The 23,162-nt window shown below is 35.5% G+C and overlaps 1 protein-coding gene and 1 pseudogene across 1 annotated transcript in view; one reads left to right on the top strand and one right to left on the bottom strand.

Annotated features, from left to right (window-relative positions):
• The window catches only part of PIGK (phosphatidylinositol glycan anchor biosynthesis class K), a 119,851-nt gene that overhangs the window by 79,098 nt on the left and 17,591 nt on the right, over window positions 1–23,162 (bottom strand). The window contains exons 4-7 of the mRNA XM_045897392.3: window positions 8,809–8,944; window positions 6,821–6,932; window positions 3,454–3,550; window positions 980–1,097 (exon numbers count right to left, since the gene is read on the bottom strand). Of these exons, the coding sequence (XP_045753348.1) occupies window positions 980–1,097; window positions 3,454–3,550; window positions 6,821–6,932; window positions 8,809–8,944 (463 nt within the window). The remainder of the gene's footprint in view (window positions 1–979; window positions 1,098–3,453; window positions 3,551–6,820; window positions 6,933–8,808; window positions 8,945–23,162) is intronic.
• LOC123858516 (protein tyrosine phosphatase type IVA 1-like) lies at window positions 16,973–17,547 on the top strand (annotated as a pseudogene).

The raw sequence follows: 23,162 nt of genomic DNA, 5'->3' as shown, positions 1-23,162 counted from the left end.
AAGAAAGAAAGAAAGAAAGAAAGAAAGAAAGAAAGAAAGAAAGAAAGAAAGAAAGAAAGAAAAAGAAAGAAAGAAAGAAAGAAAGAAAGAAAGAAAGAAAGAAAGAAAGAAAGAAAGAAAGAAAGAGAATGGACGGAAGGAAGGAAGGAAGGAAGGAAGGAAGAGAAAAAAGGAAGAAAGAAAGAAAGAAAGAAAGAAAGAAAGAAAGAAAGAAAGAAAGAAAGAAAGGAAGGAAGGAAGGAAGGAAGAAAGAAAGAAAAAGAAAGAAAGAGAAATCTTGCTATTTGTGGCAACATGGATGGATCTTGAGGGCATTATACTAAATGAAGTAAGTCAGAGAAAGACAAATACCATATGATCTCACCTATATGTGTAATCTAAAAACAACGAAAAGAACAAAAACCAACCTTACAGATACAGAGAACAAACTGGTGGTTGCCAGAAATGAGAGGTGGAGGATAGACCAAATGGGTGAAGGAAGTCAAAGGGACAAACTTCAGTTATAAAATAAATAAGACATGGGATGTAATGTACAGCATGGTGACTATAGTTAATAATACTGTATTGCATATTTAAAAATTACTAAGAAAGTAAACCTTAAAAGTTCTCATCACAAGAAAGAAAAATTCTCTAACTATGTATGGTGACATTTTTGGGGGGGGTCTGGTGATAAATGTTAACTAGACTGATTGTGGTGATTATTTTGCAATATATACAAATATTGAATGATTATGTTGTACACCTGAAACTACACAATATTGTAGTCAATTGTACTTTAATAAAATTTTTTAAAAGCAAAGCAGAAAAAAGAAGTATACGTCTAATAGCATCATTATAAGAAAATGTTTTAAATGCAATCAAAATTTCCTTCTAAGGTATTAAAAAGTCTAAGATATATTTATAAAGCATATAAGTGATTTCCAAAATAGCTACATATTCCAAAGACAATGCAGTTTACAAATGGGAAATATGCACCTACCGAGAGTGAATCTTCTCCCACTTGGCTACTAGCTAAAGCCATTATGTTAGGAGAATAGAATCGTTCATACATGGATGCTCCTTGACAAGTATCAATAATAAACAGTAACTCGTTGTAGCTGAAAGAAAAGTGGTACTATCTTTAACATGAATCATGCTGTTAGTCAAACATCAATATTTTTATAATACTTGCATAACAGAAGATGTTAAAAGCATATCTTACTCATTTCATTAGTTAAAAATTTGTGAGTTTTCAGAATTCCCAATACAAATTTGATATTAGAAATATTAAAGCTATAATCCTGTCCAAGGAAACTACCTCAACAGGTTGTACCACAAAGTGGCTGCCCCAAATCTCTCCCCCTCCCTCATCTTGGCCACATGATTCAGAATCCAAATGAATACTCAATTCAAAAAACACTTATTTGGCACCCCAGCTGTCCTAGAAAATGAGCCAGATTCAGGAAAAAACATATATGACTTAGTCACCATACTCAAAAAGCTTAAAATCTAACTGGAAGAGAGGAGAGACTTCATTTAACCAAATGGAATGTGGTAAGAGTTACAAATAGTTATTAGAGCCTATAATACGCCTGATCTTAAGCTGAGGATACAGCAGCAGTCCCTGTCTTCATAAAGCTTAGAGTCTAACAAAGTCAAAGTGCTCTAAGAGCACTGAGAAAGGAAGAGAGGGAAATGTAAAGAAAGGCACGTCACAGAAAGGTGATGTCCGGCCTGAGCAATGAAGGGTGAGTTATTTTAACTAACAAAGAAAGGAATAGCACATTCCAGGAGAGGAAAAAGGCTCTACTAAGGCACCTAAATTTGAAAAAGTAGAATTGTTTCAGAAAAGGGGAATAGTACTATGTAGTTAGGATTTACAGTAAATTTGGAGAAATGGAGGAAATTAGTTTCAAAAAGGTAGGATAGGGTAGGGGTGCCTGGGTGGCTCAGTGGGTTAAGCAGCTGCCTTCAGCTCAGGTCATGATTCCGGGGTCCTCAGATCGAGCCCTACGTCGGGCTCCCTACTCTGCGGAGAACCTGCTTCTCCCTCTCCCTCTGCCTGCCACTCTGCCTACTTGTGCTCTCTCTCTATCTCTGTCAAATAAACAAATAAAATCTTCAAAAAAAAAAAAAAAAGGTAGGGTAGGGTCAATCCATGTAGTATCCCATATGAAGTATGGATCTTATCTTGTAAGTCTGAGGAAGCCAACTAGGGCTTTTTTTAAGTGAAAATAACATAATCGGCTCTGTATTTAGAATGTGCTGCCTAGCTGGTGAAACTAGGGAGCAGATAACGTTTTTCAAAGGTTTCTCTCAGACACTGGATCTAGGTAAACAGCTAACATTGCACCTAGAAAAGAAAGCAAGCAATCTTGGGCCACAATAACTAAGCAGGTGATAAAAGAAACAATTCATATGACATATTTGTTCTCAGACAAAAATCTGTGGAGGCCCCTGAGGATCAGAAACATCTAAGGTTATGAGAGGCAGTAGTGTAAAACAATTCAAAGAGCTCTACGACTGGAGCACTTAGGAATGAGTCCCAGTGCTGGACTGGCAGGTTACTGAATCTATTTATGCCTCAAATTACTCATGTGTGAAAATAGGAATAATAACAGTATATATACCTCATGGGGTTGTTATTGAAATTAAATGAGACAGCATATATAAAACAGCGCCTAGCACCTAGTATACACCCAGTAAATGTAAACTGTGAATTAAGATAAAACCAGTACCTAGCAAAAGCTTCCCTTTGACACTTCCATTCATTCTGCTTATACATGTAATTCAATATTTACATTTAATTTGTAGAAGAGTCGTATACACGTTTCTCTTTTCCACTAGATTTTAAACACTGTGAAGGCAGAATAAGCATCATATTCCTTCCTGCACCATGTGTTTAGAAGGTAACCCGTAAGTGTTTATTGAAGGTAATCAAGTTAAAAGCACTTCTACTGCTTTATATTCACTCACGTTCATATGACAACTTTCAACTAGAGAGGTGCTTACCATGGATTACTAACAATATATCATTCTTAATGTGAGTTAGGTTACAAATATTATATTAATCATAATTTCAGCACTTTTTCCAAAGAAGAAATAATGTATTGCTATCATGTGGAGAGTCAGAGAATGTACAAAATGTAACAATAGGCTAAAGTTGGAAAATAAATATATGTTCACAATCCCCCTACATAATGGGGAACTTGATTGGTGGGACTCTTATTTCCTCCAAAAACACTGCTAAATAACAGAGAGATGATCTTAAAAGGTTAACTTTTTTTATGCTCTTTAATAACACCTAGGTTTCTTTTAAAAATAGTTCAGTAGAAATAACAAACATAAATCTAAAAGAGTAGAAGAAGTTATTAAAGTAAGTTAAAATCTCATAAAATAGGATCTACAAATCTACTAACCATGGAAAAATTAGGTACTAATTTATCTTATGAAAAGTAGTCATTTGCTAATTACCGTCTTTTTTGCCACATTTGCTCAAAAGCATCTGCAAGTTCTATGTTGGTAATTTCTTCAGAATCTTGAAATTTCAAGAAACCATTTCCACCATGTCCTTGTAGGAAGAGTCAAAAAGATCAAATACATGCATTTTTTTCAATGCAAACTGCATACATCCAGATATAAACATTTACTCATTCATGGCAATATTTTAATATCATTTGTTATTTTATACTCTAAAATGAAAAGTACTATGAAAACAAAAAGAATAATTTTCTATTACACCAATTAAAAATGGAATCATGATAGACTGTGCAAAAAATAGCAGATATAATATCTTCACAAATTCTTCTATCATTCCATTCTATAAAAGCACATTTATATTTTTGCACTGGCTCCATTGTTTTGTCAGAAGTGAGTTTCTAGAGATAAATAATTTCCCAAATACCAGGCAAACATTTTGGTGAGAAAGGGGTTGCAAACACTAGCTGGTCCCATAGTATGCTAGTACTACTCACTGTGTACACTTGGAATGCTATACTACTAGGAAGTGTTGTTCTCATATATAAATTTTTACTACCGTCAACCACTGTCCCATGAGAGCTGACCAGAAGACCGTGACATTTAGAATGCACAGATAGAGCCATTCTGTCTGGATTCAAATGCTAGCTTTGCCACCTAATGACTGGGTTAACTTAGGTAAATAATTTAATCTTTCTATGCCTCAGTTTCCCTCGCTGTGAAGTAAGAAATATGTCAGCACCATCATTAGCATGCCTATAAAGCTCCTTTGTGTGGATTTTTTGAAGGTACTTCCCACAGGGCATCAAAGTAGAAAAATCTGTCTATTTCAGTGGCCCCTCTGAATATATGCAGTTCTGTGAGCTCAAAAGTGATTAGTAGTTATGTCTCTCTTCCTCCCATTAGAACTCTATGGCAGGGCACACAGCTTACTATGTGTAAACATATACTAGATTGCAGCTCCCACTCAACCCCGTAGCCAAACACTTATTGCAGTGCACAACCCACAAAACTATATATCACAGCACCTAAATCTTTGGATTGCTGTAAGGATGAAATGAATTCATACACACGCTGATTTACAATACTGCCTGAGATGAAGTAAGCCTCATTAAATATTAGCTATGATCATTTTAATTGTCAGCCCTCCTACGCTCTTACATGGGTTGGCAAATTTTCTGTAAAGGGCCAGGTAGTAAATGCTTTAGACTTATGGGCCATACGGTCTCTGTTGCAACTACTAGACTCTTGCCATTGTAGTGTAAAAGCAGCCATAGACAATATGTAAAACAAATGGATACAATTGGTCCTAATACAACTTTATTTCTAAAACAGGCAACCCTTCCATGGGCCACAGTTCATCAAATCCTATCTTTAACTACTGGAATTTCTTCTGTACCTGGAGTTATCCTGAAAGAGTATCCAAAGACTTAGAAAAAAAGTTGTATAACCTTTAGTTTAGTATATCAGATAAAGCTATACTATAAGACTGTACTTCATAATATTTGCCACAAATGCTTGAAAATTTCTTATAACTGTCAGAAAAACTAAAATGAAAATTTTCCTGACTTAGCTCTGCTAAGTTAATTTATAAAGTTTATAAATTAATTGAATTTGAAAAGCTGTAAGTAAATGCAACATGATAGACAAAGAAAAGTAAACCACCAAGTAGAAGTCAGTAACCATCCTGCTGTGTGACATCTAAAAACCATTCTGCAAATGTTTTATCATCGGTTGAATGGAATGCCCTCCGAAAACATTTTTAAATATTGTTTGATCAACATTCACATGTACTGAATACCACCATAAAACAGAGCACTAGAAATAAAAAGGTGAAAACCCCATTATCAATGACATCTTGGAATTCAAAATCTAATGAAGGCAATAAATATCCAAACAAGAAAGTAGTTAAGTTAAATACGCATACAGAAACTACAGATTAACATGGGAGTGCAAAGAGAAGAGCCTACACCAGCCAAGGAGGTAAGAAGTGTCTCTGCACATTATAAAATATATACCAGGACACTTCTGAGGGAAAAAGGAAGCAATATTAATGATTACATTAGGATAACAGGTGTAAACGACAACTGTCCCAGGCAATTGGAGACATAGATCAACCTAGGCTTACTGAGGAAAATTACCAAAGGAAGTGACTCCTGAGCTAAGACTGAAAAGAGAAGGAATAATCAGGCAGACAAAGTGAACTGAGAAGACATCAATAAACAAAGGCAATAGCTTTAGTAAATGTTTAGAGGACAGAAACAGTCCTAGGAGAAAATTAGAGAAAGTGCAAGAACTAAAATGAAACAAATAATATCACTAAATAATAGTATATATTATTATATATATTATATATTATATATATAACTAAATAAATAATAAAACTAAACTATATTATGAAGGCTTTATCTCTAATATTCCTCAAAGTATAGACAAAAGACTATTACAGCTTCTATGTGGGGAACATATTAAAAAATGCAGTTTCAGGGGGCGCCTGGGTGGCTCAGATGGTTAAGCATCTGCCTTCAGCTCAGGTCATGATCCCAGGGTCCTAGGATCGAGCCCCATGTTGGGCTCCCAGCTCAGCAGGGAGTCTGCTTTTCCCTCTGCCTCTGCCTCTCTCCCCTGCTCATGCTTTTTCTCTGTCTGTCTCTCTCTCAAATGAATAAATAAAATCTTTAAAAAAAAAAAAAGGGAAAAATAAAATGCAGTTTCAGGCACCTGGGTGGCTCAGTCATTAAGCGTCTGCCTTCAGCTCAGGTCCTGGGATCAAGCCCTGCATCGCTCCCTGCTCAGTGGGAAGCCTGCTTCTCCCTCTCCCACTCCCCCTGCTTATGTTCCCTCTCTCGCTCTCTGTCAAAAAATCTTAAAAACAAAAAAATGCAGTTTCATAAGCCCTACCCTGACCCAAAACTAAATCAGAATTTTAAAGACCTGAGTATCTGCATTCAAATAATCTTTATACACACTAAAATATGAGACTCCATCAACCGGAAACCATTGTAAAGTTTTACAGAAATCAAGGACAGATTTGCAATTTTTATTAACTACTTCAGTAGGATGATTAACAGGAGACAAAAGTGAAGGCAACAAGGCTATAGCAGAGATACTAAATAAAAGGTAACAAGCTTTACCAGGGTAATAGTAAAAAAAAAAAAAATAGAGATAATAAACTGAGGGACAGTATAAAATGTTATACTGTCTCCAAATATCATTTCAAATTGTCATATGAGAAAAGAGAACTACAAAACAAATTATTTTAACCAAAATTCATTTAAGGTGTTTAAATTTCTTTCCATGAAGATTTCTTCTTGAGGAGAGTCACAATATATTCTATTTCTAAATATCTAAATTCTCAAATTACCTGTCATATAAATAAGAATATTGCTTCTATCATCAGAAAGAAGACGTTTTGAGCGAGGAGTACTAGGTGGGATCCTTCCAGTTAATACCCGTAAAAAATTCTCCACAGTTACCTGAAAAAAAAAAAAAAGAAGAAGAAATCAGGGGATGAAACAGAACCAGGGGAAATGTAATTAATTTTTTTTTTATTTTCAAAAGCATTCCTTCTTCTTTCTCTATATGTTACTCAGCATAAAGTGAAAACAAAGCATAAAGCGAAATATAACTCAATTAAAATATATTTATTTAAATATATACCTCAAAGTTAACTTGCTTCCATTAAATCCTAACAGCTAACGAAACTGTCCTGGGGAAAAATCAGTTAATTAAATTTAAAACTTTAAATGCTATGCAAAATATTGCCCAAAATTTAAAAATTATTAATGTCTTCATAGGTAATTCTTTGGGAAAATACAAAATAAAGAAACTTGTAAATAAATTCAGCAACATTATAACTATTGCAGTTGACTGGTACAACTACCTAGTGAATTCTAGATAAACCTTGAAAGATAGGTCCATAATGAATCATAAAAATAAAACCATAAAGACAGTTCCATAAATAATCCCCAAATTGTGTATCTTTGATTTTTTAAATGTATTTTGTTACTTAAATTTTGTTAGGGCTATCTTCAACATGTAAAAAATTCATCACACTTTAAACCAGATTTCCCAACCTGGAATTTGTGGACCTCTAGGATTCTTCGAAAGCATATTTAAAGTCATATTACCCAGATCTAAATTTAAAAGCAGAAAATTTATCTAGCTTTCTTGTTCAACTTTCCCCTAGATCATGAGTATATAAATTATATGTGTATGTACGTGTTTCTGTGCACATGTGCATTATGTTCGGTTTATATTTTTCCCCAGAAAACAGCAAAATGCTAAATGTTTTAATAGGACTTCTTTTTGGTTTATATTTTATGATGACTAAATCAACAAGTAGAACGTCCAACATTCATACACATTTAATTACTGAACAAACATTTCTGAGTGCCTTCAAAAGCTAGGTACTTGCTAGGTATAAGATACATAAGACATAGGCCACATCCTCAAGGAGCTTACAGGCTGGGAGGAGATAGATAAGATTTTAAAATCGCTTCAAAACAGGTCTGGGAACACAGAAAATTGTCTTACTTTTGGTAGGCTTGGTAAAAGGGGAAGGATTATTGAGGAAGACTTCACCAAGGAAGATTTCAAATTTTAAACATCTTCACTACCTATTAAATTTAAAATGAAGTTTCAAAGGGGAAAATACAGTATAATCCCATTTTTCAAATTTACATTTTAATTTTTAATCATATGCATAAAAACATTGGAAGCATATCAAAAGTGATTACCTCTAAGTAGTGGAATTACGGGTGAGTTTTTTGTTAATCATTTTAATTTTTCCTCAATATATATACTAAATATACAAAACTTGACATTTTAGGTCAAATACGAAAGACAAACAATGCATTTACTGTTAAAAAAAGTTGATACATTTGAAACCTCACTAAAATACTCTAATATAAAAGCCAAAATAAAGTTGTCCTATCCTAGATACATATATGAAATGTTCATGCTGTGTTAGTTTTACTCATGTATTGTCTCCTTAATATGAACTCGAGACAGAATTATATTCAAGGCTTCAGTGACAATTATGTACAAAGTCTAAAGAAATAAAAATAAGACTATTCTACCACTATTTTTTTTTAAGATTTATTTATTTATTTGAGAGAGCGAGAATGAGAGAGAGAGTACATGAGAGGGGGGAGGGTTAGAGGGAGAAGCAGGCTCCTCGCCGAGCAGGGAGCCCGATGCGGGACTCGATCCAGGGACTCCAGGATCATGACCTGAGCCGAAGGCAGTCGCTTAACCAACTGAGCCACCCAGGCGCCCTCTACCACTATTTTAGAGTTTAAAAGTATGATAACTACATTTCAAAAATGTTGCTAAATCAAACATTGTTACCTCATAACTTCTATAATCCACTTCCACATCATCTCCATACACATTTAGTTCCATATTCTTGTGACTAAACACCGTAGCTGGTTTGGGATTTCTAGGGTTGCATGCCATATCGTCTGCAAGCATCAGAACAATGTGACTAGAAAAAAAAAAATTCAGTAAATATGCTACTTAAACCAGTAAGTTAGAGCAGACACATTTTATCTTTATCATGAGGCAATTATGTTCATTCTTTTCATTAAAAATAACTTAAAATAATTATTGAGTACATATTTAAAAAGAGCTTTTTAATTGTTTTCATATCCTGATGTAGTATAAGCTTTAAAGCAAAGAAATTAGAGCCATCTGGCATGAATTTATCCACAGAACTTGAAGTTACCAACTTAAATTTTTCCCAATATAGTGTATTTTATGCCCTAGAACCAAGGGAAGTTGAAGGAGCTAACACTGTCTTCCCCATTTTTTTTTAATTTTAGTAATATTTGACATTCTTAAGACTTACAGAGTCCATATTAATCTATGATATTGCAAAGAAATTAACTTTCAGAACCCCAAGTGCTTAAGTATGAAAACATGCACGTGCAATCAGGGTGCCACAGGAACACACCCCCAGCCCAGTCACTCTTCACTGGCTGCACTCCACCTCCCTAAGAGACTAGATACTGAAATAGCTCCCTCCCTGGCTTCCTGCTTCCACTCCTGCCCTCTTACAGGTATTTTCCTTGTAACTACCAGAGTGATCTTTCTGAAATAAGTCAAATCATTAAACTTTCTCACTTAAAATCCTCCAAAGACTCCCTATTAAGGGAAAACTGAAACTCCTTTCATGGTCTAAATGGCTTACTTAATGTGGCTTCTGTCTACCTCTCTAACTGCAGCTCCTACCACCCACATTCACTGTGTTCCTTCCACACGGGCATTTCTGTTTCCCGAATATGCCAAGCCTTTCCCACTTTAGGGGCTACTCACCAAATAAATTTAGACTTCTCCCAAATCTTCCTATCATCCCAATCTCAGCTGAGCTACTCCATTCTCATTACGTGTTTTATTTTCTACAGTTCATTTATGAATTTGAAATCCCCATCATCTCCTACCACCACCTCTACTGGAATATAAGCTCTCTAAGGATAGGGGCTTTCTCTATCCTGTTCACCACTGTATCACTCACACTCGGGCTTAGTAAAAGAGCCTGGCATATAGTAAGTGTTCAATAAATATCTTGTTGAGTGAATGAAACATTTTCATTTTTGCATATATTTTCTTTGAGAGAAAATTATAAAATTTATCTTAAATACTTTTAATCTTGATCTTACCATTAAAAGTGGTGAACATGAATCAGGCAATTCTACCATATACTTGAGCTTGCCAAACATAAGGGAAAAATTAATGTGGTATACATAATTAGTTTGGTAGGAGATAGCAAGAAGAAAGTGTTCTGCTGCATATGTTCCAAATACATTAAAGTTCAAAACTGAAACATTGTGATTTTTCTTGAAAATTGGCTAGATTTCTATTTTGAAAGGGTTCCAACTCTGCTGCATTCAAAGATCAGATCGTCAGCTGTTACTGATTCATGCTCACAGAATGGTGAAAGTTATTCCTCTTAAAATGGAAAATATATCTTTTCTTTCTTCATAACTTAAGATGACTAACTTACATTAAGTTATTATCAATCACCTTTTTTGTTATAAGCCACTATTAAATAAGATTGAACTAATCTCCAAATCTCAATATAAGAAAGAGTATTCCACTATTAAATAAGATTGAACTAATCTCCAAATCTCAATATAAAAGTATTCCACAGTTATAAATTCTAATCTATGAAATTAAGTGATCATTCAATATCTATACAATGTCAAAGTCATAGAGAAGTAGTAATTTCAGCTTAAAATTATAAATTTGGGGTGCCTGGGGGGCTCAGCAGTTAAGCATCCGACTCTTCGTTTCAGCTCAAATCATGATCTTAGGGTCGTGGGATCAAGCCCCACATCATTCTGGCTCCCTCCTGGCTCTGTGCTCAGTGGGGAGTCTGCTTAGGATTCTTTCTCTCTTCCTCTCCCTCTGCCCCTCCCCCTGCTTCCTCTCTCTCTCTCTAAAATAAATAAATAAATCTTCAAAAAATCATAAATTCAATCAATATTTTTCCTGGCAGATAATTCTGAGCCTCCATATAAGTACTATAGCCCTCGGTTAACATAACATTTTTAAAAATCATTTCATTTGTGGATAATCAATTAGAAAAACAGGACTGGAAACAGATGATTTCAAAGGTTATTCAACTGTTCAGGGATCAGATCTTATATTTAAGACTTTGCCAATAAATATTCTTCGAACATCAGTTACTATGAGATCTAACTTGTTGACTCCTCTTAAAGTGTCTTTTTCACTTGAATATCCAGTTAGCATCCCAGCAGTTATTTAAGTCTTTACTGAGTGGGTATTAAATCAATCACTGACCAAAGAAAATAAATCTACACTGAAGACATACTACTACATTCCTATAAATAACGACAGAAACTTGCTTTGTATCTTATTAAAATTAAGACAAAATCCCTCAAATATATCCAATTGATACAAGAATATGATATTCTTACAGTCTGGCAATCTTATACTACCATGTGTGATGACTCAACCCTCACACTCTATTCAAGGCCCTGCAAAACCTACATCACACCACAAAGCATATGGCAATATGGCCTTCTCTCAACAAAAAACAAAAGAAAAAGTGAGCACAGAAATTGTATAAAGTTCAAACTGGGTTTGAATCCAAACAATATGTCGGTTGTTTATATGAGTTTCCACATATTTTATTTTTATTTTTTGAGAGAGAGAGAGCGTACAAGCAGGGAGGGGAGGGGCAGAGGGAGAGATAATATCTTAATTATCTGAGCCCAAGGGTTCAATCTCACAACCCTGAAATCATGACATGAGCCAAAAACAAGAGTCAAACACTTAAACAACTGAGCCACCCAGGCCCGCCCTCCACATATTTTAAATCACGCATTCCTGTTAAGTTAAAAAAATACAAAGACATACCTATATATATCTACTAATTTGTACGTCATATGTATTTGCTACTTTAAATATATATAATGAGTATTAGTAAAGCATAACTTCTTTCCTTTTACAGATTAAAAAAAACTACTAATATTCTCACCCCTTACCACTCTTTGGTATCTGATTTAATACCTTGATCAAGAATACCTTGATTGTGCTTATATAGATTTTAAGGACAATTAAAATAAAAATGAAATTTTAAACCTTCTCAAAGAAAGAAGGCATGAAGCACATTTGAGAAACATGTGGGGGGAAAATGGTCTAAAATAAATATATTCCATTATGTTTGCCAAACATTAAAGGAACAGGTAAACCCTGCATCAAGGCTGCTAGGCCATTCTTTTACTCACCTCCCTAAAGTTCTTCCTTGACCCAATCAGGAACCAGGAACCAATGGGTTAAAACAAAACAAAAAAAAGCCCATTTTATTTTTTATTTTTTTTAAAGATTTTATTTATTTGAGAGATCGAGAGAGAGAGCACGAGCAGGGTGAAGGGCAGAGGGAGAAGCAGACTCCCCACTTTGCAGGGAGCCCGATGTGGGACTTGATCCTGGGACTCCAGTATCATGACCTGAGCCGAGGGCAGACACTTAACTGACTGAGCCACCCAGGCACCCAAAAAGCCCATTTTATTTTATTTTTTTAAAATATTTTATTTATTTGACAGAGAGAGACACAGCAAGAGAAGGAACACAAGCAGGGGAAGTGGGAGAGGGAGAAGCAGGCTTCCCGCCGAGCAGGGAGCCCAATGTGGGGCTCAATCCCAGAACCCTGGGACCATGACCTAAGCCAAAGGCAGATGCTTAACAACTGAACCACTCAGGCACCCCAAAAAGCCCATTTTAAAAAGATGAGTAATCCTTCACTTCCCTACACCATTAGAGTGTGACATTTCAAAAAGCATAACTCTTCATTTATTAAGACTGGTATTACCTTAATAAAAATTTTTCACTGAATTAAATTTAAATAAATTACTGTGTTGGTAAAAATGTTTTTTAAATGTTCACTTAAAACTACTTTCCACTCTATAGCCATGCTACTAATCAGGTATTTAACCTGAGAGCATCTTTAGCTCCCAGAGCTAGGACACCAGGCTTATCTTCAGTAATATCAACATCCCAATGTAGAACAGTAGCTGAAATTAAGGCAGCAAGAGATCTGAGAATCATAGGGATCTTTGATGCTCTCTTAAATATCTGGGTTTCTGCTCATAGGTGTTGGGGTTTTTTTTTTCCCCTGACATAAATTATTCAGGATACTCTGTAGATTATTGCTTCTGTAGCAATGTAGTGACTGTTGGACCAAGCAAATTCAACAAATTTTGTTGTATAATCATTAGGTTGATGCCAGGATAATTTACTTTTAGGCTCTTCTCCTCCTTTTATTCCATGTCTTGAGGAATTTCCAAGTTAACAAATCTCATCACCAATGTACTATGAAACTAATCATAACAAATCTGCTAGCCATAGGTTCTAGACCATTAGGATTTTCTGAATTACTTTCAATTTGCCAAATGTCAGACAACTGGCGTTACTAGACTACAGGATGCCAAGTATTTTATACTTATATTATTAGAAATAAAACTCAAAAACTGCATTGCAGAGACAGGAAATTAACAGTAGCAGACACATCACATGAAGGTAGAGCTAGCTAGTTATAGGTTCATGTATTTAAAGTCACATGTGATTTAGTATAATAATAAATTTATTGGGCATTTGGTATATATCTCAAGCACTACACTAATAAGATAAGCACATTACAAGAACTATCTCATACATTATTTCCAAAATATGTATTATTATCATCCCTATTTTACAGCTTATGAAACTGAGGCACACAGAAGGTACGTAACATGTCCCAGGTCACACAGCTAGTAAATAGAAGAGTTCAGATTCCAGCCCAGTTTGTTTGACATGATCATTTATTTGCTTTTAACAATCCTGTATTACCCTTAAATTATATGAACTAGGATTTGGAAGAATATAATGATGTGTTTTGTTTTATATTGATAATTTAATCAACTCAGGTAATTAAGGTAAATGCATAAACTCATTATTGCTGTTCAATATTTATAGCACATAAGTGACATAAAATAAGCCCTTGAAATTCTACATGGAACCATCCAGAGACCTTAGCAAACTTTCAAATTAAAGAATAGCACTAAAACTAATGATGTAATGTATGGGGATTAACATAATAAAAAAAAAAAACCTAAAAAAAAAAAAAAAAGAATAGCACTAAAGCATATAATTTCTCCTTTAAATGTAGTAAGGTACAACTTAAAATTTTAAGTGCCCACTTAAATGCAAAAATTGGAGAACAGAACTTCAAAGAGGTACAGAGGTTAATGTCCTACACCGTCTCCAATCAATTCCCAAGCCCCTGCCTCTTTTCTACAGAAAGGCAATGGGATTACATCCTGCTGCTGGCTCTTCCCTCACCAGGTCTTTTCAGCCACCAAGCCTGACATTTTCACTCTCAACCATCTGCACCTGCACCTATAGCCTATACCTAAGTCTTCACTGCTTCATCTCTGCTTCCAAACACTCCCCAATCTTAACGATTCTTCCTATAATGGGGGAGGGGGCAAGCAGCAGAGCCACCTCACCCATGCCCTTCCCCTTTCCCGTAGGCAATTTTTTTTTTTTATCTCTTCCCATTTTCCACTGCTCAACTTCCCACTAACTAGTTTACTGACTTACTCAAGCACACCAGCCTCAAGGCTTGGAATTCAAATCTGTACATTTTATTACCCAAATTACAAGTTACTGCATTTCTCCACCATTATGGATGGCTCACAGAAAGGTCAAGAGTCAAATAAAGCATGTTGCATTAATGAATGCCACTGACCAAGCATAACCTATTTTTGTCAAAATACATAGGATAAAATTTTTTAAAATCTTGATATACTGCATACAGTCCATCAAAATGGGACTCAATATGTGCAGTCTTTCACATATTCCCATGTTTAACAGAAATTTTACTTTTGTTATTTTTCTAGTAATGATCTGTACTGATTTAGTCAGGTCTCCCCAATTCAACCACTTTACATATCTTGGAGTCTTGCTTAGCACCAGTATATTTTAACAGTCTATATGTAAAATTTTTAGAATGCTATAAGCACTCTCCTAGTAATTGACCACAACGCCTGAATTGCAAATTTTGACTGAAAAATACATGCAAATATCCACACTATGTCTTCTCTGGTACACTTCCATTCTCAAATAACAAAAAAAATTAAAAGGCCCTCTTAACTTTCTCTGGGCATTAAGCAAAAGAGTTTAGATATTCTTTTCATCAAGAGGACTTGGATGGCTATGCTTCTTCTGAGGTATCAGTTTTATCATTTATTTAAAAAATCTACTTGCCAAAGGATGAGATATAGAGACCAAACACTGGTGAAGAGTATTTTGCCACCACTTTGCCCTTCAATTTGATCATAAGAATCAACTAGAACAAAAATTAAAGAAGAAAAATATAAAATGGAGACTCTCACATATAAAAAGAGTAATTAACTGGAAGATAATAATAAATGTCAATGGAATGGAATGCAACAGATTGTTTTTTTAAAAGCAATAAAATGGTGTTCACTGACATGAATTTGATTTAACCATTCCATATTAAATTGTACAAGCACTTACTACAATATTTTATCCAAGTTATCAAATACAGATTCACATTTCAATAAGATTATCGAAAAATAAGAGTAGAAGTTATAGAAAAATGGAAACAAGGTAAGACTACAGAATGAACCACTGTACTTCATTTCTTGAGAGTAAAAGAGAAAACTGATTTAAATTCAGAAGAGGTATGTCAAGCAATATGGTAGAACTTCCAAAAACAAATTTGAACACAGAATTTTAGTAGACAAGCAAATTAAAAATAAAAGGGTAAGGCAGAATTCTGAGTAAGGAACTTTTAATAGGGACACAATGGTGGAAACAAATATTTGCTGGGTTGACTTTGTGACAGGCACTGTGCTGCAGTCCTGTCAGATACTTCATTCTCACTAAATCACAACAATCCTGAAGAATACTCTTGTCTTCATTCTAATCAGTGAGGTCAAACCACCTGCCCTAAGTTACAAGGCTGGTAAGCAGAGGAGTTGAGACTTTATTTCCAAGCCCACATATTTTCCATCCATTACTGCATTCTTTGGCACAATGGAATACCCTGGCTTTTACTCCACTCCCAAGTAATGAGCAGAGCCAAACAAGAGCAGCAATAAACCTTTCGTAATTTCAATATTCACGTCAACAAATATTAAAGGGACATCACTTTTCCTCATAAGAACCACACCTTAGTATTTCTACTTTCCATGGCTCAATGAAATTTATGCTTTAAACTTCATAGCAAACATTTTTAAAAATTTTAAATAAACCATTTAATTACAGAGCTATAGATTTTAAGTCTGTTTTCACCTTTTAAAAAAAAACTGGAAAAAAATCTTCCCCGAATCTTTTTTAAATTACAGTAAAATCTGACTAAAAATGCCTGGGGACTGGAATGTTCTGACTTCAACTTTTTTTCAAAACCCAATACTGGCCCAGTGCCCCTAGCAGCACTTGCCCGGCTTCCACCCTGCCACTGGCCACCACGGACGCCCTGTCCTGAGGCTGTAGCCACGGCCACCTGTGTCACTGCCACCTCAGTACCCACTGTTGCATTAAGCTACATTCTTCAATGAGTAAGTATATTCTTTTCTATCATCACACATTTATGAAGTTTCGAAAGGACAGGAAAGATTACTGCCAAGCACAGCATGACTTTTATGAGGGCAAGAGAACTGTAGAAATTCATTAGCGCTCCAAGAAGCCACAGAAGAGCAGTTAGCCTGACCACAGAAGTGTTGAACTGAAATCCGCAAAGCATTTTCCAGTTCTGACCTAGATGGGGTAAGCCTCAGTGCACTACCTTTCCATTGCTCAATATTAGTGGATTGAAGATTTCCGGCTTCTTGTTAGGAGGTGCATTTCATTTCCCATTACTCAACTTCATACTCACAGCACTGAGAATTTCAAGTGGAGGCTGTTGAAGTTTCTTTACATTTCTATATTCAATTTTTAAAATTAGTTCATAACTCTAATGAATATTTTAAACTAAATGAACATGGCTTGAATGAACTGCTCAACTCCCATGGAGGTCAACCATACAAGAATATATTTCTTATTATACACAATCCAACCAATAAGACCTTAAACAAAGTTATTGAGAAACTTAAGAAGTAAGGCATTACCACAATAGTAAGAGTATAGGAAGCAATGCATAACACTGCTTTTATGGAAAAGGAAGGCATCCATGTTCTTGAGTGGCCTTTTGATGAAGCTGTACCACCATCTGACCAGATTACTGATAACTGGTTAAGTTTTGCAAAAACCAAGTTTTGTGAAGAACCTCGTTGTTGTGTTGCTGTTCACTGTGTTGCAGGCCACGGGAGAGCTCCAATGCTGTGTGCTTAGGAATGAAACACAGAGATGCAGTACAGATTGTAAGACAAAAGCAGCCATGGAGCTTTAACATCAAGCAACTTCTGTATTGAGAGAAGTATCCCTATAGAATGTGTCTGTGCCGCAAAAACATCAATGGCCAATAAAACTGGGGTGCCTGACGCTACTGTCTTGGTAGTGGAACTTCAGACAGGACCTAATTTGCTGTGCACATTACCCAAGAAGTTGGCTCGGTGAATAAGTCTAATGAAACTTTTGTAGGAATACTGAAAAGCAGTTTTACCAGGTTACATGCTTCATAGAACCTCTGTGTGGGTTACAGCCAACCTTTCTGGACACTTAGCAGTTCAGCAGTTCAAATCTGCTTATCATTCGTACTAGCCGACCCTTCCTGAAATCATACGGTACTGAGCCTTAAGTCTTTAAATCTTTTCCCATGCCAGAATCTTAACAATACATAAGAAATATAGACAGATTAGGTACCAAAATACTCAATATAAGTAACACTTGTATATTTTTAGTATCATATAGAACTAAAACCTAGGAACTATGAACATGCTAAATCTTATGTGGTTCATTCCTTCAGTAATTTCAAACATTGGAATCAAAGACTATATGGTTATTTGTTTGCTCATTTTACGTTTACATTGCCCACATTCATACCAGTGTATATCAGGTTTATGTAACCATGGATTTTTGTTAGTCAATATTTAGATATTTGATAATTTATTATATAATTGATCAAACAGCAATGTGTATTAATGTTAGTTCAACCATATATTTATACTGTCTTGTAATGTGCAGTTACCAAGAAACCAAATTATGTCCACAAATGTTAATTTCAGTTACCCTTTTAACACTTCAGGAAGAGTCAGATATAACGTGACAGAGAATTACATTGCTTTTATCTATTCTCCATTAGAATCCTCAGAACTCTCTTAGAAATACTTATTACCACCACTTACAGTGAAATGTCAAGTTGAATCTGGCTTATTTTGTGGTCACTCCCATTGCCACCATCCAAACATTTACGTTTTTTCTTGGAGGCTACAGTTTACTCTCCTGCTCTTTTCTCTTCCCTATATCTCCACTTCAGTTTAAATTGGACAAATTGTCAAGTGTATTCTAAACACCATAGGCTCTCAACATGTATTTATTGCTTGGAAAAGGGAAAGACGGAAGATGGAGAAAAGAAGTAAATTAAATTAGTGCATATTCCATCCCACACCTCTACCAGTTGCCTTCCTTCCTATTTATCAGACCAACCTAGCACCCATCCTCAGCCATATAACCTCAAATGCATCAGGCATTTTATTGGTCCCCCCACACACACTTTTTCAATGTACTTCAGAAAGAATCAGCTAAATAAATGGAAGTGTCAATGCAGATACCTAAGAACCCCCAAATTAATTTTATTCCCTCTCTTCCAGTTTTTACATTTCCCTTCTTTTGGCATATTTCCCTAAACAATATAAAGTCCTTCTGTCTCAAAATCAAAAATCTGTCTTGGTTCTAAGTCCCCTCAGTCTATGCTCCCTTTCTACTTCATTCTCAGTCAACATCCTCCAGGCACTTTTTCTACTTCCTTGCTTCCCATTAACTCTTCAAACTATTATAATCATAATTCTACTCATCTAATTCATAAGGAGTTGAGTGCACCTCTTACGTGGCGTTATTTTCTTGGCCAACTCTTCTTGGGTTTCATGATTCCTCACTTTTCCAGTATTCCAAACACTCCTATCTGTCACACCCACTAGGTGTCTTCTTGATAGGATCCATTAAACATTCAAGATGACCACAGTTGGCATCAAATTCAGTTAGAAGGATTACAGAACAGGAAACATTTCCCAGTAAGACAGGTAGACCTAAAAGATGGCCCCAAAAGATGCCTGTGTCCTAATCCCCAGAAACTGTAAACACATTACCTTTAAAAATAAAAGTGACTTTGCAGATGTGATTAAGTTAGGGATCTTGAGATGAGGAGGTTATCCTGAATTATCTGGGTAAACCCATTGTAACCACTAGGGTCCTTATAAGAGAGAGGCAAGAGCATCAGAGTCAGAGAAGGTAATGTGACAGCAGAAACAAAGAGGAATAAGGAAATATGACAACAGAAGAGTCACTGAAGATGTTATGCTGGTGACTTTCAAAATGAGAATAGGGCCATGAGCCAAGGAAAGCAGGAAGCCTCTAGAAGCTGGAAAAAATAAGGAAATAGATTTTCCCCTAGAGCTTTCAGAAGGAACACAGATCTGACGACACATTTTGGACATCTGATATCCAAAACTAGTGCGCATTATTTTAATCCACTAAATTTGTGGCTAATTGTTATAGCAGCAAAATATAAAAACTGTTAAGACATTCCTCTTCCACAGGAGTACGCTCACAACAATCTATAGCAATATACATAACTGTCCAGGACTTTCTCTTTCAAGTCTAAGAGGCTACAGCTAACAGCATGGCATAAGTATATATGTGCATGTGATCCTCCCAAGCTATTCTTTTTGGTGCTTCAGATGATAACTCAAGGCTGAGGCAGTGAGACTTATATGGGTGGGCAGAATATCCACTTTCATTTAGAAACCTCATGCCCAACTAGAGTCAACCTCTTATGCAATAACTCCATAAACATACTTTTCAGGGTCCCTCCAAGGAACAAACCCAGTTACAAGAATCCTCCCACTCAGAAAAGCCCAAAGGTATGGGCTTCTCCTCAAGTACTTATGATTTATTTATCCTGGTCCACTTACAGTTATCTAATTAGTAAGGGAACAATTTTACCAAAAGCAATGTTACCTACCTTATCAGATATCCAAAAGAACAGAGTTACAAAGTGAACAAAAGTCCATTTTTTTTATATTAGAAACGGGCTTTGTTAACCCTTTATCCACACCCTAATAGGTACTCTAGTTAGGCTTATTTGTAAGGAATCACTAAAGCTAGTTCAAAGAAGGAAGATGAATTAGCATGGCACATAATTCAATGAAAATTCAAGAATAAAGCCTTACAGAGACCAGAAAGTAGTTTGAGATATCAACAATAAAACCTGTGAAACATTATGGATGCCAGTGTTTTGCCACTAATGTGACTCAGCTCTTCTGCAAGCATCTGCTTCTTTCTCCTTTTCTTACTAAGAGGCATGTTACTCCTGCCTGGTTTATACAGGCAACTCATAACTCAAAATGGCTCAGCTTACAAACTTATACGCTTTTATGACCTTTCTTATGGTAATTAAAACTGTCACAGTAAAACTATTATTCAGGATTATTAACTTAATGCCAAGTCAGTTGATGCTAGTCCAGTGCAACAATCAGAAAAAATGGCAGGCTGATTCATGAAATTGTGGAATGATGCAAGGAATTTGGGAATTACTCCCAAACCGATTGATGAACCACCAGAATTCACCCCATATAGGTCTTCTTTCTCCATCTTATAAGCAAGGGCACTAAGGCTGAGAGAGATTAAATAGTTCATCCAAGATCAACAAATTAGCCAGGACTTTTACAGGCCCTCTCCAGGTTTGCTGAAGGCCTGATGATACAGTAGGAAATAAAACATGTTAAGTATAAATCTCAAGCACAGCAAGAAATTGCCTAATGGGATAGTAGGCAGTCCTGGTGACTGTTCTGGATCCCTCTGACCTGGCTGGTTTCTCACGCTTTGCAGGCTTCACGAACTACCAAATTCAAGATCACCATGGTAACAAACAAGAAGAGGAGAGCTGTAGCCACTTCCTCATATTCTTATCTCATATATACTTTGCATTGTTTCTTTGTTGGTTTGGTAGCAATCTGAAGCAAATGCAACATAAGTCATCATTCCTGTCTACTTCTGAAGTTAGATCAGACTTTGTAGTCTGGCCTGACTCTAGAGTTTGTACCGTGTTTTTTTTTTTTTTTTTTTTTCTCATCATGCTATGCATTACATCTCCAGGACTTACTAGTTTTATAACTGGAAGTCTGTACCTTTTTTTTTTTTTAAGTAGGCTCCATGCCCACAGTGGAGCCCAATGCGGAGCCCAACATGGAGCCCAACATGGAGCCCGAATGACCCTGAGATCAAGACCTGAGCTGAGATCAAGAGTCATATGGCTTACCTGAGCTACCTAGGTGCCCCTGGAAGTTGCACCTTTTAACCACTTTTACCCATTTTGCTCACTTACTACCCCCTGCCTCTGGCAACCACCAATCTGTTCCTTGTATCTGTTTTTTAGATTCCACATATGAGATCAAACAGTATTTGTTTTCCTCTGCTTTATCTCATTTAGCATAATGCCTTCAAAGCTCCACCCATGTTGTCACAATTAGCAGAATTTCCTTCTTTTATAGCTAAATAATACTCCATTGTACATACATACCACATCTTCTTTATCCAACCATTCATTCATAGACACTTATGTTGTTTCTATGTCTCAGCTACTGTAAATAATACTATAATAAACATGGGCATGCAGATATCTTTTTGAGTTAGTGTTTTCATTTCCTTAGGATAAATACCCAGAAATATAATTGCTCGATCATATGTTAGTCCCACTTTTAACTTTTTGATGAACCTACTTATTGTTTTCCATAGTGGCTGTACTAATCTACATTCCTATCAACAGTGCATGAGAGTTCTTTCTCCATATCCTCACCAACACTTGTTATTTCTTGTCTTTTTGGTTACAGCCATTCTAACAGGTGGGAAGTGATACTGTAGTTTTGATTTGCATTTCCCTGATGATTAGTAATATTAAGAACATTTTCATATAACTATTTGCCATCAGCATGTCTTCTTTGGAAAATGTCTATTCAGATCCTCTGACCATTTTTTAACTGGATTATTTCTTTTTTTGTTATTGAGTTATATGGGTTCTTTATATATTTGGGGTATTAACCCCTTATCAGATATATGATTTACAGACATCTTCTCCCATTTGGTAGATTACTTTTTCATTTTGTTGATGGTTTCCTTTGATGTACAGAAGCTTTTTAGTTCAATACAGTCCCACTTTATTTTTGCTTCTGTTGTCAAATTTAAAAAATCATCACCAAGACTGATGTCAGAATTTACTGCCTATGTTTTCTTCTAAAAGTTTTATGGTTCCAGGTCTTACATTCAAGTCTTTAATCCATTTTGAGTTGATGATTATGTACAATGTAAGTTAGCAGTCCGGTTTTGTTCTTTTGCATGTGGCTGTCCAGTTTTCCTAACATCATGTATCAAAGAGACCATCCTTTCACTATTTTATATTCTTCACTTCTTTGTTGTAAATTAACTGACCACATATGATAGATTTATTCCAGGGCTCTATTTTGTTCCATTGGGCTGTGTTTATTCTCATGCCAATACCATAGTGTTTTTGAGTACTATAGTTTTGCACTAAAGTTTGAAATCAGGAAGTGTGATGACTCCACCTTTTTTTTCTTTCTCAAGATTGCTTTGTCTATTTGGAGTCTTTTGTGGTTCCATACAAATTTTAGGATTGTTTTTTTGTCCGTGAAAAATGCCATTGGAATTTTGATAGGGATTGCACTGAATTTGTAAGTTGCTTTGGGTAGTATGGTCATTTTAACAATATTAATTCTTCCAATCCATGAGCACAGAATATCTTTCCATTTATTTGGGTTCTTCAATTTTTTTCATTAATGCCTTATAAGTTTTCAGTTTACAGGTCTTCCAACTCCTTGATTAATTCCTAGGTACTTTATTATTTTTTGATACAATTGTAAATGGGATTTTCTTAATTTCTCTTTTTGATAGTTGTTATTAGTGTACAGAAACAATAGATTTTTGTACACTGATTTTATATCCTGCCTCTTTACTGAATTTGTTTATTAGCTCTAACAGTATTTTGTTGGAGTCTTTAGGAT

The sequence above is a fragment of the Mirounga angustirostris genome, unplaced genomic scaffold, assembly GCF_029215605.1.
Source record: "Mirounga angustirostris isolate CCGP_5_RB_7025 unplaced genomic scaffold, mMirAng1.0.hap1 SCAF_4, whole genome shotgun sequence".
NCBI lineage: Eukaryota > Metazoa > Chordata > Mammalia > Carnivora > Phocidae > Mirounga > Mirounga angustirostris.
This window is presented reverse-complemented; position numbering and strand designations above follow the sequence as displayed.